We start from the raw sequence: 12,585 nt of genomic DNA, 5'->3' as shown, positions 1-12,585 counted from the left end.
TTTTGAAGACTTTAAGTAAACTTTATTTCTCTCTCTCTCTCTCTCTCTCAACAATGACAGTACAATTTATTTAATTTTTTCTTGTCACAGACATGTGCCTTGGGTATGGGTGCCCCTTTAGTGGCCCACCCTTAGCTTTCAATGTATTTGGTTCTTTTCCAATCCCATATAGCCTTAGATCTTTCGTAGATGTAGATAAACTTTCTTCTTTCTTTCTTTCTTCTGTACGCACGCATCACACACAAATACGTATATTCACACGCGCAGTGCATGAGTGGTGCGTGAGTGCATGCATGAATGGTGTGCACCTATGTATGTGTGTTGCGTGCGTGCACACACATGAGAGATTGTGATTGATTAGTTGAGATCCTTAGTGCATGTGGAAGATGGATCTAGGTGTAGCCCAGTGGTTCGTTAAACCCCGGTCACTTATCTCCATAGAGGCAGAGACTTTGGTACCACGACATCTGGATGGCACAGGTTGCCATGTCGTTCCACATAGTGAGACTATAAGTTCTACTTCTTCCTCAGATGATCCAAAACAAGCCATCAGTCCCACATCATATTCTACTAGCATAGTTTGGGGTTACTCCTCTATAGGTTGATGAAGTCTTTCAAGTTCATCTAAGATCCACAAGCAGTGATCTCTATAGAAGCTGAGTTTTATTGAAAGCTCAGGAGGCACCCTCTAGGTCCTGTACGTGTGGAGCTGTAATAAATTGTCTCTGATGACTTATTCACCTCGTGATAGGTGAGTGAAATGGATGGAGCCTCAAGGTTATACTGGAATGGTGACTGTCTGTCCATTTGTAGTCCCAAGCATGCAAGCCATCTGCGTGTCGGGGCATATCAGCTCCACTGATCCCCCTCTGCCTCTAGTGTTATAGATGAAGCCAAGGCCAAATCAGAGCTGTAGCTTTGGCAAAAATGGAAGGCCTTAAGGACCATGCAAAGAAGAAAGATGCAGATAGTGACAATGAAGAAGCGCCAATGAAGAAGGATAAGCTCAAGTTTGAGCTGAATAAGGCCCATAAGGAATTGGATATTCTTGGGAAGCCAAGTAGCAATGAGAAATGGTGGAATAAGTGTTCTAGGAGTGGACACACTGAGGATGATTGCAAAACCAAATATTGCAACACTTGCGCTAAATTTGGGCATGATGAATCCAGTTGGTTGTCCAATGGCAAAAATCGTCAAGTATCTGCCAACCAAGTGACAATTGACAATTGGCCAACGAATGACAAACCGCCATGCCCCAAGAATCTCACTTGAGTTCTGACAAAGGTAAATTTCTCTTGGTGTGTGGCTGCTTGAGATGAGTTGAAAACAATGAGGGATATTTTACATAGCTCAATCTTCAAATCATTTGTCTCATAGAAAGGTTGGAGTGCATTCAAATGCGGCTAAAAACCCTTAGTTGATGAGGAGAGGAGGACCATACTTGAGCTCGTCAATGTAAAGGTCAAACAAGGTCGGTGATAATGAACAACCTTGGCGTGCTTATGCTCTCCTCTGTCCATCTGGTCAATGATCTGACGTGACAGATACCTGCTCATCTAGTGTCTAGAATGCCTAGATGATGTCCTAACCGTACCCTAGAACAAGTAGTAGTCTAAACGGTCAGGCTTGCGATACAATGTCAAAGGCTTTGCGGAAATCCACAAAGCAACAATAAACTCTCAGCTTCCGTCTGCGAGTGTCCTCAATGACAGCTCTCAGTGTGTCTACTGTAGCATGATCTGTCCGAAAGCCTGCCTGTCCCATCGGGTTGAATCCCTCAGACTGCAAATTGGCTAACATGGGTGTCAAGTGGTGATGCATAAATCTCGGACATAACATGTCCAATCATGAAAGTCTTGTATTTTTTCGGGCTCATGGGATCTCGTGCCTTGTAGATTGGGATAATGGTGTTAAGGGTTTGGGTGTGGTTAAACTGCTGCAAACTGCTTCATCGAATAGCATTGCCAAGATCGAGCTAGGGTACCAATACCGCGTGCAATGCACTCAGCACATAACCCCTCATGATCTTTGGCTCAACCATTGTGTAACTTGAGAGTTGCGTGTTTGATAGCATCGGTGGTGAAGAGTGAGTAGGAGGTAGGGCGAGGTAGGTACGGGAGGCCCTGGCGTAGGCTGATGGGGATGTCATAAAGTGTGCATGCGTAAGTGTGCCAAATGATCCGATTAGCTCACTTCTTCTGACGAGCCAGGTGGTTACTCTCATTTGGTCTCTGTCTCAGTGAGAAGGTGATGCTTGGTCTTGAGTCTGAGCTGACGGCGCAAGGCCTTACATTCATCATTTACTAGCTTTTGTGGTGGACTAATCTAGCAAGTGGGCAGGTGTATTTAGTGGTGTGAGGAAAGGACTAGATGGCAGCATCGTGTAGGGAAGGGGTGATAAGGGTGGCTCTGTCGTTTAGTAGGGGGATATAATTGAGATCCTCAAGCATAGTGGAGCGGCCGGCAACATAGGTGGGAGCTAGGTTCATAGTTGCCAGGGAAACGGAAACGAGAGACATGGAAACGGGGAAAGCGGAGTTTTCGGCCCAAGCCGAAACGGTAGAACAAAAAACGGCAGTATGGTACAATTTATTTATATTCTTAATACATAACATAATTATCAATATAGTGCTTAAAGTGACAAATTATGCTATTTAGCATTAAGTAAGCGTGACTCATGCATCTTTGATTTTATGATCTATCATTCATGAAGGATGATTCAACATTCGGTATCTACTATTATCTTGATTCATGAACCATGTGACATCAGAAAAATAAAAGCCCCATAGTAGCATGAATCACGTCAGAAAAAAAAGCAGACATTTGCCTAGGGGAAAAAAAAAGTTTTTGAATTGGTGTATCTATTATCTATTTCAAAACTTCGTTTTAGTTTCTTATTTCCGTTTTGGGCCCTTGTAATGGCTTTTCGTGCAACTATGGCTAGGGTGTGGTCAATTGAATCTTCTAGAAAAGTGGCGTACGTGGGGTGGGATGTGCTCGATAGTGTGAGTGGGATGGACAAGCTAAAGAATAGGTATGTATAATCAGCTCTAGGAGGGGGCGGGGAAATACAAAAGTTTATGATATGAGAGGTGAAGGCAAGGGATCCCATGAGATAGTCAACTATGTTAGTCCATCCTTTATGTGGAAAACAAGGGAGCCCCCATGAAGAGGGCCATCTCTTCAGATCATTCTATATGATTAGGCCATGCATGTTGCTCATGTCGATAAAGGCATGCCCATATGAGGTGTCTGGGGATCGTTGATCTACGGCGGAAACTTGAGAAATACATGTATCATGTAAATCAATGTCAAGCAACATAATCGAATCATGCTGAAAAGCAATGATCGGCACCTGGCGGGTCAACAATCCTGGTGTTGTAGCCTCTAAGAAGGAGAACTTCCCTCGGAATCCAAAGTCCATGATCTCCGGGTATAAGACAGAGTATGGAGATGCCTCTCCGTGACAAAATGTGAGGTCTCCGGGGAAACTAGCAGACTGTGATGAAGGTATCTGAATCCATGGAATTTGGCATATGACACATAAAAAACCTATCGTTAGTCTAACTGATCCGCATGGTGCACTATATAACAGTTGCGCCTCTCTTCTCAAGATAATTTGATCTTTAATGCTCATAGTCCTCCCTCCAACAACTATGTAAATCACTATATTTGTTTCTAGATCCAATCCTAGAACAATATACAAGAGCTCATATGAATCAAATATGATCTTGATCTTGAGCTTGCTGAGCATGTAATTGGTTGTAGCAAGGTTGCCTTTGTTGAAGGTAGGTGGATGGCTTTGCAGGGTCTACAATAGAGCCACTAGGGCTACTAGACTATTGCTACCCATCACTCCAATTGTTTTTTGCTATAGAGATCTTGGTGAACTTGCACTTATGTTGTTTATTTAGAGCACATGTGCTCCGATATCATCAAAGAAAATAGGATGCAATCAAATATAATAATGAAATGCAAGCACATAATAGAAAATTGGAGAGAACGAAAAGTTATGCTATACCAAACTAGTGATACAATTGATGGCTACTATTGCCAACTTGTGAGCTCTTAAGAAAGATATTATTGTAAAAGAGTGCCACAAGATAGTGGAGAACAAAGTGGGGTGAAGGTGAAAAAGTTTGGCATGGATAGTTTACCTAAGGAGTTTGAGAGGGGAACCCAGTGTAAAGCCTGTCGGAAGACTTCGATGCGTTTGTAAACAGATCTGCTATGTTGTCCTCTGTGGGAAGATAGGACAACTCTATGTCTCCTGCTGACAACCACTCTCGAACATAGTGATAGTGAACTTTAATGTGCTTAGTACGCGCAATGGCCAAAGCACTCTGGCTGTCAGTGTAGACCATAGTGTAAGTAACTGTCGAAGCCAAACACACTCTACTATAGCGGTGAAGGCTGCCCTATACTCAGCCTCACAGCTAGATGTGGCAACTGTTGGTTGCTTCTTGCTAAGCCAAGAGATACATGAATTGCCAAGCAAAAAACAATTGCCGGTATGTGACACTCTGGTGTTGGAACAACCTGCCCAGTCACTATCCGTGTGAGCATGCATGGTAAGTGAACTCTGATCACCATAGAAGAGAGCTAAATCTTGAGTGCCTCTGAGATATGTGAAGACTCTCCTCACTGCCTACCAATGCTGTGACTGGGCATGTGCATGAATCTGCTGAGCTGAGATACTGCATACTGTAAGTCAGGTCTGGTGTGACATAAGTAAACGAGACATCCAACAGCCCGCTGATAAAGAGTGATATCACATGGTGGGCTCCCATCATGAGCTGAAAATTTGAAGCCAGGGTCCACTGGAGTAGAGATTGGCTTGCAATCCTCGAACTGAAAACGATCAAGGAGCTGTCCAATATACTTGGACTGTGACATCATGATACCCCCCTCAACATGAGCAAACTGAATGCCCAAATAATAGTGGAGCTGTCCCATGTCTGACATGTCAAAAACCTGCTGCAAATCAACCTTGAAAGTTGCAATCTGCTGAGTATCTGGGCCCGTGATGAGCATATCATCCACATATAAAATCAGCACTAAAAATCAGATCCACTCCCACGGACATAAAGAGTGGGTTTTGTGGGGCTATTCTGAAAACCAAGGGATAGTAAGTGTGCATGAATTTTGGCATACCATGCCCTGGGTGCCTGCTTCAAACCATAAAGGGCTTTTCTAAGCCTGCATTCCTTGTTTTCAGAATTAACCTCCTCAAAACCTGGAGGTGGTGTCACATAGACTTCTTCTTGCAGATCCCCATGAAGAAAAGCAGTCTTGATGTCAAGTTGGTGCACTTGCCAATGGTGATGGGCTGCAATGGCAATGACACATCTAATGGTAGTAATCGTGGATGTGGGAGCAAATGTCTCCTCAAAGTCAATGCCTTGTTGTTGGGCATACCCTTTGGCAACAAGACAGGCTTTGTGTCGATCTATACTGCCATCAGATTTCCTTTTTAATTTGTAGACCCACCGGGTACCAATGGCATGCTTGCCGGGAGGGAGATCTACTAATTCCCATGTGTCATTTTTTGGCAATGGATTGTAACTCAGCTTTCATTGCATCCATCCACTCTTTGCTGTCAAAAGCATCTTTATGACACAAAGGCTCTTCATTGCAAGCTGTAGCTTATGTCTCAGCTGAGATGGTACATGAACATATGCAAGAGACCCAAAAACTCTCATGTGTGAAAGTGAAGGCTTCCTGCCTTTCCATGCTTCATAAGGTGTAACAGTCTTCAATGCGCTTGTAGGTGATCTATTCAGCACATAGTTGGCACACATCACTGCATCAAGCCAAAATTTATTGGGCAAGGACTTGGCCTTAAGCATCTCATCTGGCCAGCTCCATAGTGGACCTGTTCTTCCTTTTAGGAACATGATTATGCTGAGGAGTGTAAGGAGTAGTGCATGAGTGAGCAATGCCCCGTGAAGAAAAAAATGCATCAAAAACTCCTTTGACATATACTCTCTCCCCCTATCTGTGTTGAGGGTTACAAGCTTGCATCCTGATTCATTCTCAACCATATTCAGCCACCTTTGAAAGCATGAGAACACTTAAGACAAAAATGCATCAAAAACTCCTTTGACATATACTCTCCCCCCCTATCTGTGTTGAGGGTTACAAGCTTGCATCCTGATTCATTCTCAACCATATTCAGCCACCTTTGAAAGCATGAGAACACTTCAGATTTGGCTTTTAAAGCATATACCCAGCAATATCTTGTGAAATCATCAATGAGAGTCATGAAATATTTGTACCCCCCAATGGCATTTGTCCTCATTGGGCCGCAGACATCACTGTGCACTAGCTGCAATTTCCTTTGTGAGAGTTTTGGACAATTCTTTTGAAAAGGAAACCGATGCATGTTACCCAAAAGACAACCCTCACACACATGTTTGGATACTGTGTGAGTTTGAGGTACATCATTTGCCATGTCCTGAGAATGCAACTTGGCAAGAGCTCTATAATTGAGATGACCCATTCTCTCATGGCAAAGATGAGTTTCAGCAACCTGTGAATCTGAAATAGCAAATGCTTCAATAGATAGTGCAGCTGAGTGATCATCAAGGTGATAAAGGCCATTTTTCAAGGTGCCAGTGAGAACTATGGCATTGTCATCACGAAGATCATATACTAGGCATCTGTATCCATCAAAAATCACTCTGAAACTTGAAGTGGCAATTGCTGAAATCGAAATCAAGTTGACTTCAATTCCAGGCACAAAGAGAACATTTGTCAAAGTGATAGGATGGCTTGAAATGGATGTGAGCTGCACATCTCCAATTCCTTTCACAGCATAGGAGGCATTATTAGCACATGTGATAGTTCCCCCACGAGGTGCATTAGCTAAGGAATGAAACAACTGTCTGCAAGATGTGACGTGCTTGGAAGCACCACTATCAAAATACCAAGACTGAGCATCATTAGCAGTAAAGAGTGCATCAACTGGAGGGATCAAATGAGCAATGGACAGCCCATGCCCAATCATCCTGAAGAGCATGTGCATGTGAAGCATCTGCTGGCTCGTGGGATTCAATTGCATGTGAGGCGTTAATTGTCAATCTTGCTTTCTTTTTATCCGAAGTAATGCGCTTCCTGCATTATAAAATGTCATGTCCAGGCTTGCAACAATAGTTGCATCTTTTCTTCTTTGACTTATCTGCTGTATTTTTAGATGCATTGGAGGAATTGCAACTGCTATGCGAAGCCTTGCCGTCTGTTGTGAAGCAAATGCATGATCAGGAATAATAGCTTGTCTATTAGCGTGACTTTGCTCTTCCTGCAAAAGCAATGTGACTAGCTGATCAAAAGAGTAGTGATTTGGATTACCCATGGCCACTAATTGAAGGGTTGTAGCAAACCCTTGATATGTATCTGGCAGTCCATTCAATGTGGTACTGACAAGCTGAGAATTTGGCACCACCTCATCAATATTGGCAAGTTGTTCCATGAGGTCCTTGACCTTTGTCAGGTATGCATCCATAGAGTCACCTTCATTCATACTGACTTCTGTAATTTCCTTCTTAAAAATGCAACACGTGCCTCATTGCGAATCTGATAAAGAGAAGCCAATTTCTCCCAAGCATCCTTTGCTGTCATGCAAGACCGGATGTGTGGAATAATGATTCTCTTGCATGATAAAGCAATACAAGAATGTGCATTTGCATCTCTTGCATCCCATCTTGATTGTTCCTGAGTTGGGGGAGCAACAGCAGGGGTGCTAGAAGATAAGGCATTAGGAGGAGTACCCTTTGCAGAGGGACCAGCAGTAGAGGCAACCATTGTAGCATTGGCTGGCCTTAGATCAACCCCAGAAACAATATTCCAAAAGTGCCTTGCAACAAGAAAATGTTTCATGAGATAAGACTGGGGTCGGCAGGTATGGCTGTCCTCTTTAGAGCACATCGGAAACCACTCATATATGTGATCCGGAGAGAGGAGCATGCACGATACATGTGGGTGCGAGTTCAGCTTCCAGATACACGCCCGATTTTCATTGCAATAAGTTACTTTCCCCCAAACACATCATCTTACGCGTGAGCAGTCACCACTGATGCCATATGACATCACGGAGCTTTCTAGACAGGGGGACACTCTCCTCCTTGGTGAATTCAATGCACGTATTGGGAACAGACAGGTGGGACTGCTGTCTCACATGTATTGAGGATTGACATCGGTTAGTTGTGCAAGTCTAGTCACATCGATTGAGGATCAAGGAAGGGAGAGTTGTAGGCATACTCGGAGAGCAAAGGATCTGCACACTATGCCGGATGGAGGAGATCGAGAGAGAGGAGCACTTTCTGTGTATCTGCCTAGTCTAATATGAGATCCAAGGGTGATATCGCTGCCTCTTTTAGGACGGGCATGGCTTTGGTCCACTTACACGGCTAATCCATTTTCCCGATCACGTTTGTGTTGGGCTTTATCCGATTGAGATGTGATGACATAGAGATATACTAATGCAACAAATCAGAAAATAGTAGAGATTGATGCCACAGGTCACTGAGATTGACAGAGCACAGACACTTGTTACAGATTGTTTAGCTACCAGTGAGGCCAAGGGAGAGGAGCTTGATGAGATGAGAGCATCATGGATGCTGTACGAGAGAGAGACACTCCACGTGTGACACTGAGAGGGACCAGAGCATGCACGATCGAGGTTGGGTCTATTTCAGCCCTCCTCAGAGGTGACCACCAGAGACAAGCCATCACCTTGGACGTAGCCCATGGGATCCAAAGATCGAGGAGACCATGCCCTCCACAGCATGAAAGCCGTGACCCCTCTCCCCATTGATGCCATCTTTCAGACAATGACACTTTACAGAATCTGGGCCTTACCTCAGTGGAGATTACCGAGGCTAGCGTTGGGGTCTTCCAAGCGACTGGCAGAGAGCGGTGATGATATAGCATGGTACGCATGGGTATCCACATGGTTTGGCATTCAGATGGACAAACTTCCCCCCTTTCTGTACAGCATGGATGCACCACCCGAGACGATCCCACAAGATGAGATCAACCGTATTATACGGTTGGACCTCCTCCAACCGCATACATCGCGGGCTTGGGGGGAGATCAGGAATTCCCCACCAAGATCCAGTTCTACCACGATCACTTTTTGAGGGTCTCGGAGTATGGTCTCCTAATTAGACCTCAGTATCTCGAGGATAGGAGAGTCTCACATGCACTAAGGATCGCCATGGGACAGTTGCGAGTCTTGTCACATCGATTGAACATTGAGGCAAAGAGAGTTGCAGGCATACCCAGAGAGCAGAGGATCTGTAAACTATGCTCGATGGGGGAAGTCGAGACAGAGGAGCATTTTCTATGTGTCAGCCCAGTCGGGCACTGTCTCTTTCAGGAGGGACATGGCATTGGTTCTCTAACACGACTGATCCATTTTCTCGACCAAGTTTGTGTTGGGCTCTATCTGATTGAGATGTGACGACATAGGGATGTACTGATGCGACAGTTCAGAGAGCACCAGGTGATGCCACATGCCATCGAGATCAACTGAGCACAGACATGTGTCATAGACTTCTATGCATCTGAGTCAGCTCTTGCAGAGGTTGAGGGAGAGGAGCTTGATGAGATGAAAGCATTATGGATTAGCAGAGAGAGTCACCGCCACGATGCTGCCAGACGAGAGGTGCGCACTCCACATGTGGCACGGAGAGTGACCAGGGCACGCACGATCAAGGTCCGGTCTATTTCAGCCCTCCTCATAGGAGACCGCCAGAGATGAGGTGTCACCCTTGACATAGCTCATCGGATTCTGAGATCAAGAAGACCATGCCCTCCGCGACCTCGAGAGACAGCTTGACAGACAGATATGAGAGCTCCTCACATCCTATCAGAGAGCCACCATTGCACGTGGATATGTGGAGCCTGTGCGTGTACTCGGAGCATTGGCTCTCAGCACCTAATACTATCTTGTTATTTGCTATTTTGCTCACACATTAGCTTTCATTAAGGGCCTTAGTGAGCCCTTTGCTTCAGCCCATAACGGCTTGTATGAGGTACTTTTGGTTTTGTACCTTTGTCTCATAGGCCCGCTAGGCCTCCTGCAGACGTCTCTCTCTCTCTCCGCCCCTCCACCCCTAGCCTCTCAGCCCCTCCGCCCCTAGCCTCTCCGCCTCCCTAGCCTCTCAGCCCCTCCGCCTCCCTAGCCCCTCCCCCTCCCTCAGCCCTCCCCCTGCTGTCGCACCAACCCCCCCTGCTGTCGCATCTCCTCTGCTGCCCGTCACCTCCCGTCTGCCATCCTTTGCTGCCCGTCACCTACTCTGCTGTCGCTGCTGCCGCGCCTGCTGTTCATGTGGGCGGGACTCTAGGTCTACTGCAGGCCTCTAGGCTTGGCCATACAGCAGCTGAGCTGCTGCCTTAGGCCATGAGCAGCTGCGCCAGCTGTCCCAGCAGTGTCAAGCAGATGCGCCTGCTGCTTAGCTGCCCTCAAGCCTGCTGCCAGCCTTAGGCTAGTACTGGGTATCCCTGCAGTCCATTGGCCCCACTCGAGGCTCCAACAGGCCCTCATGGCCTAGCTCCACAGCTCTGCATCAGCTACAGGCGACCTGCAACACACCAAGATCAAGAAAGGCCCGCAATCAAGGGGAAAAGGGGAGGGATCCCTTGCAAGAATGTAAGATCAATATTTCTCCACAAGGGTTTTTCTTTTTTTATGGTTTCAAGCTCTTGATTGATTTTCATGTCCTGCTCGCATGCGGTCTAGCGTCTATAAAGTTGTTAAGTGCTTTGGCATAGGGCACAGCACACTTGTGACATAGTTCTTATCAAGGTTACGTTCTTGTCAAACACAAACAATCATGATCTATGAAATGACACGAGATCCTCTGTCATCCTCTATGATCGTTCTCATGTCATCCACAAGATATGCGAGTCCCTCATGAGAATGTGTCCAAAATGGTGTCCCTACGATCGTAGTCGGCATGTCTCGGTTTTGTGTTGTGCAATGGTCCCAAGTTCACAGTGTGCGATGGTCGTGAGGTGGGCAATGAGATGGGGGTGTGTGACTATCTTGATAGTGGCGTGGTCATCCCACTAGCTGGTTGTGCATCATGGCGACTAACATGCACAGGCTCAACCACGGCCCCTCCAGCCACAAGTGCCGTATCCATGGGTCCTAGTCGCATTCTCTTATCCTCTTTGTGCGACGGTGATACGGAGTGGCCATGGATGATATCTTAGTAGGAGGTGTCTGACAATGGCGACTAGAGTCCCTTGACCCCAACTTTCTAGCTCCTATATGAGTCGACAACACAGCTTGTTCTTGTGGTGAAGATGGACTACAAAACTCGTGGGTGCCTCCCTCCTTTTCTCCAAGAACTTAGGTTACAAACAAGCTTTTATAACACTTCCTTAAGAAGAGGGTTGTCTCTAGGAAGGGCGTCACCTTTTGTCGTTAAACCAATGCGTGTGTGGCATGAGAGAGAGAGAGAGAGAGAGAGAGAGAGAGAGAGAGAGATTTTCATCCTCGGGAGACCTCACGGGTCTATGGGACAAATCACACACCAAAAAAGATGTCTTACAATGTTTGGATACACCAGTGGGTCGAGGAGTGCACATGGCATTTGAGCTCGAAGTTATTACAGCACACATCTAGATTCTAATATTATGTCTGAGAAAGTGGCCTTCAATACATCAGTTTAAGACTGAGGGTCTTTGGGTTTGGATTTGAAGTCTCTAATAAGTGCAGAGAGAGAGAGAGAGAGAGAGAGAGGATTTCCATGTTCAATGTTGTTGCTTTTGATTATCTCAGATTGAGGAAAGGCATGAACTCTTACGTGGCAGTTGGGAAGACATCTACAAGGTTGTGAAAAAAATGGAGAGACTTAAAAACGAACTTCATGAAAGAGATGATGGAGAATTGGAGAGAACTGGGCAGCCTTTGTGTATATATGAGCCTTATTTTGGCATTGGTGCTTTTTCCTTTCTGCATCGAAATGATCCCCTCTTTCGAGGAATAAGTTTGGTGAGCTGTGTTCTTATTCGTTGCTACTACTAACAACACGCTCTCTCCCCCCCCCCCCACACACACACACATTAATGTTTGAAATTCGTTTTCAAATAATTTCAACAGCAGGTTCTCTTACTCTGGGAAGATATTGTAGCAGTTTGTAAATTTCATGCCTAGCTCAGCACATGTATGGACTTTCTGTGTTATGGATTTATGTTGATGGAAATAATGTCTAAACAATGACCTTGACTTGACTGCTGCCTGCAAGCGTGCCAAGTGTCCACATCCATAGTATGATATTACAGTCACTATGTTTGTGGTATGCTTGCTTTCCCTGTCCATGGGACAGCCAATTCTTCAACTGTATCTATCACCCAATCATTTGACCAGGGTTTGCAGTTCTCTCAGTCTCACTTTCTGTGTTTTTAAATGAAGGTGGAAACTCCTTCAATTCACTGAAGAGGGATTCTTGAAAGCTAGACAACCAGCCAGGATAGCCAATGAATGCAGTATATCTGCCAAAACCTTGCAAAAAGCTTAGCTGGAATGGGTGAAACAGCCCTTTCAGTGGACACAAGATTCGGTTTCCATGCTTT

General features: G+C 45.4%; 1 protein-coding gene across 1 annotated transcript in view; it reads left to right on the top strand.

Annotated features, from left to right (window-relative positions):
* Positions 1-12,585, top strand: part of LOC147888074 (uncharacterized) — an 88,108-nt gene that overhangs the window by 45,028 nt on the left and 30,495 nt on the right. The window contains exon 9 of the mRNA XM_087393165.1: positions 11,792-12,004. Within this exon, the coding sequence (XP_087249291.1) occupies positions 11,792-12,004 (213 nt within the window). The remainder of the gene's footprint in view (positions 1-11,791; positions 12,005-12,585) is intronic.

Source organism: Dipteris shenzhenensis, chromosome 22, assembly GCF_047967505.1.
Source record: "Dipteris shenzhenensis isolate YYH24624 ecotype China chromosome 22, Dip_SZ_1.0, whole genome shotgun sequence".
Taxonomy (NCBI): domain Eukaryota; kingdom Viridiplantae; phylum Streptophyta; class Polypodiopsida; order Gleicheniales; family Dipteridaceae; genus Dipteris; species Dipteris shenzhenensis.
Note: the sequence above shows the minus strand (reverse complement) of the source record. Positions and strands in the feature narration are given on the sequence as shown.